Source organism: Hyaena hyaena, unplaced genomic scaffold (genome assembly GCF_003009895.1).
Source record: "Hyaena hyaena isolate Hyena2069 unplaced genomic scaffold, ASM300989v1 scaffold_408, whole genome shotgun sequence".
Taxonomy (NCBI): Eukaryota; Metazoa; Chordata; class Mammalia; order Carnivora; family Hyaenidae; genus Hyaena; species Hyaena hyaena.
In genome coordinates this window covers 701018-707017 of record NW_024081041.1, presented here as the reverse complement: position 1 = coordinate 707017, position 6000 = coordinate 701018, and the positions used below count along the sequence as shown (strand labels likewise).

The window sequence follows — 6000 nt, the reverse complement described above, 5'->3', positions numbered from 1 at the left end:
ACACGAAGATCTGTCCCCAGCATCGCCTTCCTCTCCTGGGGCAATGGCTGAGAATGCCAGAAAAGTTGCATCAGTAAAACTGCATAGAGTCTACACTGCACAGAGTGCTTTTATACCTGTAAGTGATCCTCTTCATACTTCATCTCTTCAATACATCTTCCACGATTGGTTTTCAAAAAGACATTACAAGTTGGCAAGCATCTGCTTAGAAAAATCAGTCCTATCCTTTCCCCCCTTCACTTCTGTGAAACCCATCGTATTCCTGAGCTTTATTCCCTTCAGATAAATCAAACACAGGCAACCTAATACTCGGGAGTCTACATTCCAGTGGGCGCTCGGGCAACGGAAGAAAGACGTCTGCGAATACACAGCATTGAAGACTGTGTGGCTGTTGATGATCTGTGAAAGGAGTTTCAGGGGTCTTTCAATAAAGGATCCCAATTCAAGGAAGATCACAGAGAAGAATGGTAACCGAATCCTAACTGCGCCTTTGAGTGCGTTTCGTCTGCTCGGCTTTTGCGAGTGACTTGTGGCTGCTGTTGGCTGGATGTGGAACTCCTTTGCCCTCAAATCTTCAAACGTAGGAAGCACAGTAAAGAATAAAATGTTGTGTTTATGTCACACCTCTCCCAAGAGGGTTAAAGCGCCGAATGCTACCATATGAATCCTCACAACACCCCTGTGAGGTAGGTAGGTGGAGAGTACTGTTATCCCCACCTGACAGGTGGGGGAAATGAGGCACACAAGAATTAAGGGACTCGCCCGAAATCACACAGCTAGTCACTGGCAGGACTGAGAATAAATCTTATACTGATTAGCACCTAGCACAGTGCTTCGCACATAGTAGGTGTTCACTGAATATCTATGGATTTTATTTGAATCTCAACATATTTAATTTATCTCAACATACAATATACACACATGAAATACAAGCAGCCGCCATAGAACATCTGTCTCCTGAATGTTTCTCCAGATGATTTCTCTCATTACTTTGAACACAGGTGGATGAAGGATGTTCGGGAATCCGTCTCACGACTCAGCCCTCGGGTTGAAGAGGATCTACAGACACGACCTGTAGACAACCTGCTCTATCATACAATGTTAGTTTTCTAATGAAAACAAAAATGGATTTCAGGAACCATGCTGACTTTTTTTTTTTTTTTTCTGCCTGTTTGTTTCAAATGGACCCATCTGAATGGTTCTGTGTTTCATTCGTACAAAAAGAAATAAGGCTGCTATCGTCCAGTTAGCTCGTGAGAAGTGTGCCAAGCACGAAGATCTCCTCCCAGCTCTGGTGGATTTCTACCTGGGAAATTGGACCAAGCCCAGAGATTGGCAGCTCCGGCAGAAGAGGGTTAGCGAGGCTGGACGTCACTTGCACTGTTCGTGGTCTGTGTAGTCGTCCATGTCCACGTCAGAATCGAAGAGCGAGTGTCCAGTGAAATCCGTGTCTGGGGTTCTGGAAAAACTGTTCTCTGCTCCCTCGTCTTCAAAGGTCTCTGTCCTTGAGTAAAAGCTGAAATCCAGCAGGGGCGTGTGGGTTTTGCTGCCTTCGCTGCTCTCCTCAGACTCATAGATGGTGTTGTCATCATCGTGGTGCCACTCGGGCCAGAATTTCCTCCTTATCCTCTCACAGTACATGGCAAGGTTGATGAGCTCACCTGCGGGGCGGGAAGGAGAGCCAGGGTTAATTTTCAAAGGCCACAGTCTACCAGCCGCTTGGCCTTCTGTGGGGTTGGGAAGAATGTGGTGGGGCAGACATTAACAGTGTTCTTCCACAGATGGATTATCAAATATTTAATTTTTCATGCACATAAGAAGAACGGTGAGTGGGAAAAGTTACATTCGCAATCGGCTGAGATTTAGGAAGGGGTCTTAGGGTGATTGGAGGGGGGTGTCATTTATCCAAAACGGCAGCTAAACTATCATCATTTGGCGTTGTCAAGCATTTTATTATTTTATGTTTGCTCAACAAGAGAACTGGTACTTCAACAGGCTCATATTTAAGTTAACTTATAGCCCATGTAAATCCACCGTTAGTGGGTTCAGTCAGCCAGAAGTAATCACTCATTCCACAAATATTGGTGGTGTTGTTAAGGGCTGGGTACTATGCCACATAGTTGAACAACAGTTACGTTAAGATGAAAATTTCACCCTAAATAATCCTCAATGAAATGGATACCTCAGAATTGTCTAAGGATGAGTGTGCCCCAAGGCACATTTAATAAAACAGATTTTTTTAAATAAAATTGAACAGCTACATTCATAATTAGATCCTCACTCAGTTGCTGGGCTACTTCTTTTTCACGTGAATTAAAGGAACACTTCTGTTACATTGCTAAAATTGTCCAGCCATTTGTCTGAAACATGACACTGAGTTGACTTTCATTTCCTAATTCCAAATGAAAAATGAAAAGGGTGAGTTTTTGCCTTTGATCCACCAGATGGCACTATTGCTTACAAATACAAGATCAGTCACTTCCAGGACTTCATTGCCCTAAGAATATTCTTTGGATGTTTGTTTGTTTGTTTTAAGTTATATAAACATCTACTTATTATAGAGGTAACCCATGCTTTATTGAATAATATTAGAAAATATAGAAACTCAAAAAAATGAAAGAATTACCAACAGTCACATTCACCATAATAACATTTTCTTTTATATTCTTGGATATGTATTTACACATATTTACATTTGCTATTTAGCATTTACTATATATTGTTCGCTATGCTACTTTTTCCCACTTAACAACATATAATGAAATGCTGTCAATTTCACACTATCACCCTGATAACTGCACAGCAGTTCATTATTCAGATGTACCATAGTTTCATTTTGTTTTCACCACACCCATTTAAGTTGTTTCTACATTAACAGTTCTACTGATCATAGCCTTTAACTCCTCTATTTTATTTTCTATCAAAGAAGATAATACATTTGCATTTTGGAAGATCAGAAGTCTGTATATAGAAATGGTATAAATAAAGAAGAAAATGAAAGGCACCTATAATCTCGTCGACCCAAGGTAATCACAGTTAACATTCTGGTGTAATTCCTTTTAGCATATTTTCTATCTATTCATTATCATTATTAATACTTCCTATTACTTTGTATAATGCTATTATATACATTTCCCCATGAAAATTTTTCAAAACCTGACTGCTGTTCTGCTTAAATAAGCACATCTCCTACAAAATATAATGAAGTGATTCCCCTACTTCATAGATCCTATTAACCATTGAACTCGTATGGTTCCAGGCTGCCAATTTGCATTGTCTCAGATCACAACAGTTCAACTCATACTATACCTGAGTCCCTTCTGATGGCCCCCTCCTCAAAGATTTTACATACACGTGCACAAGCCAGCAGCCAATGGGCTAACATCACTGCTCCTTAAAAAAGATGCATGGCAAACCTTCACTTAGATTCTCCCTCAGGAAAGTAGTCAGGAAACACCTCAGCAGGTGCTGCTGCCAGCACAGGTAACTGAGAATCAGATAAAGATGTGGAGGTAGCACTGAGGTCTGGTGGGGGGTGGTAATCAAAGATGGATTACAGTCACTTCACAGCAGGGTCCGGGGACAGCCGTGTTTGCCTCAGTCAAGTCCATTCCCTACAAGCTGTTTAGGGAGCAGCTAGAAAGTCAGAATCTATTCACAATATCCACAGGATCTACACTATACATGATTCTATCCACTTCTTTCATGGCTGGTTTTTCTACCACCTGTTTCTTTGCTTTTCTTCCAGGAGTGCTGCCCTGCCTTTGTACTCCTTTGTACTATGTGACATTAAAACCACTTCAGTGTGCAATAATAAAAATTAATAATAATAATAATAGCAAACATGCATATACTCCTTACTGTGTACCAGGCACTGTTTGAAGTGCTTTTATTCATCTGTTGAATTAGTCCTTGCAACAATCCTATGAGGCAGGAACTATCATTATCCCCATACGTCATGAGAACACTGAAGCAACAGAGAGGTTAATTAACTTGCCTAAGGTCACAGGGTAAGAAAAGTGGCAGAGCCAAGAATTAAACACCAGCAGTCCAGACTCCATGCCCTTCACCACGAACCTACTCTCCCTCTCCCTCCTGATGATCTCACAGTCTGACTCGAGAATTCATAGATGCACACTCCCTGTCACAGCATATTTTTCTCAAATTCTTTCTGGGGTATTAAGAATTATGAGGCCACAGGTGCTGCCCCTCAAAGATAATGAGTTGTCAAGAAGTGATCCTTCTATCATGCAGTCCACAAAGGGTTTGCTTTGCTGAGCAAACACTAGGAGCTCACACACCCCTCCTCATTTCCTGTCACTGACAAAGAGTAGAAGGAAAAATGAAATTTTATGTTTGAGTTCTACCCCTGTCTGGCTTTGCCAATCCCTTCCGTGCCTAGATTCTCTATCAGCTGACTCAGCGTGGCCCGGCCAAAGAATAGAAAACAGTTGGCAGTAGAAACAGACTGTGTTTGTGTGTCTGTGTGTGTGTGTGTGTGAGTTAGGTATTCCTCTGTTAACACAAATGTCTATGTTGAAGGTGTAAACTTGATGAAATAATGGAAACACTGTATTTTTTCCAAGGGTACTCAATAATCAGATACAAATTTCATCCATCAAACTGGTAAAACTTAAAATCTGGTAACAACCAATGTCGAAGGTCAGGGATTGTAACTACATGTCTGGTGGGATTATAGGATTGCTATAACCTTTTTTGGAAAGTAATCTCATGTCGTCTGTTGAAATTTTAAGTGTAACTGTTGGCCCAGAACTCCACTTTTAGTTCTCTATTCTACTAAAATAAAAGCATCAGTATACAAAGATATATGTATACTGATGTTGACAGCATTGTGTCAGTAAAAGAAAGAAAGGAAAGATGGAAACAGCCTGAATGTCCATCAATAGGGACTGACTGAATAAATGATGGTGTATCAATTCTTTTTTTTTTTTTTAATATTTTTTTTATTTATTTCTAGGAGAGAGAGAGAGAGACAGTGTAAGCAGGGGAGGGTCAGAGAGAGAGGGAGACACAGACTCTGAAACAGGCTCCAGGCTCTGAACTGGCAGTCAGCACAGAGCCCGATGCGGGGCTCGAACCCACGAACCGCGAGATCATGACCTAAGCGAAAGTCGGACGCTTAACCGACTAAGCCACCCAGGCGCCCCAATGGTGTATCAATTCTATGTAATATTTTTCAGCTGTTAAAAAGACATGATATTGCGGGGCGCCTGGGTGGCTCAGTCGGTGAAGCGTCTGACTTCGGCTCAGGTCATGATCTCACAATCCGTGGGTTTGAGCCCCGCATCGGGCTCTGTGTTGACAGCTCAACTCAAAGCCTGGAGCCTGTTTCAGATTCTATGTCGCCCTCTCTCTGCTCCTCCCCAGCTCGTGCTCTGTCTCTCTCTGTCTCAAAAATAAATAAACGTTAAAAAAAAGATAAAAAAAAAAAAACCATGATATTCTATAAAGTGAAAAAAGTGGGGCACCTGTGTGACTCAGCCAGTTAAACGTCTGACTTTGGCTCAGATCGTGATCTCACAGTTCACGAGTTCCAGCCCCACATCAGGCTCTGTGCTGACAGCTGAGAGTCTTGAGCCTGTTTCAGATTCTGTGTCTCCCTCTCTCTCTGACCCTCCCCTGCTTGAGTGCTCTCTTTCTCTTTCTCTCTCCCTCTCTCTCTCAAAAATAAATAAACATTAAAAAACAATTTTTTAAAAAAGAAAGTTATAAAGTAATGTGTATAATGCAATTCTATCATTTAGTTTAAAAATACTAAAAATATCAGGAGGAACTTAACTGAGAAACAAGGGGGAGAAGAAGGGGGGAAATGGTGGGGGAAAGGGAGAGAGGCAAACCATGAAGAGACTCTTGAATGCTGAGAAACAAACTGAGGACTGATGGATGTGGGGGTGAGGGGGAAGATGGGCATGGAGGAGGGCACTTGTGGGGATGAGCACTGGGTGTTATGCGGAAACTAATTTGTCAATAAACTATTTG

At 41.6% G+C, this 6000-nt stretch overlaps 1 protein-coding gene across 7 annotated transcripts in view; it reads right to left on the bottom strand.

Annotated features, from left to right (window-relative positions):
* Positions 1 to 593: 593 nt before the first annotated feature.
* Positions 594 to 6000, bottom strand: part of FAXC (failed axon connections homolog, metaxin like GST domain containing) — a 72027-nt gene continuing 66620 nt past the window's right edge. For all 7 annotated transcript variants that reach the window (XM_039252126.1, XM_039252130.1, XM_039252127.1 and 4 more), the window contains one exon: positions 594 to 1661. In XM_039252126.1, coding sequence (XP_039108057.1) covers positions 1372 to 1661 — 290 coding nt within the window. In that variant the 3' untranslated portion in view covers positions 594 to 1371. The remainder of the gene's footprint in view (positions 1662 to 6000) is intronic.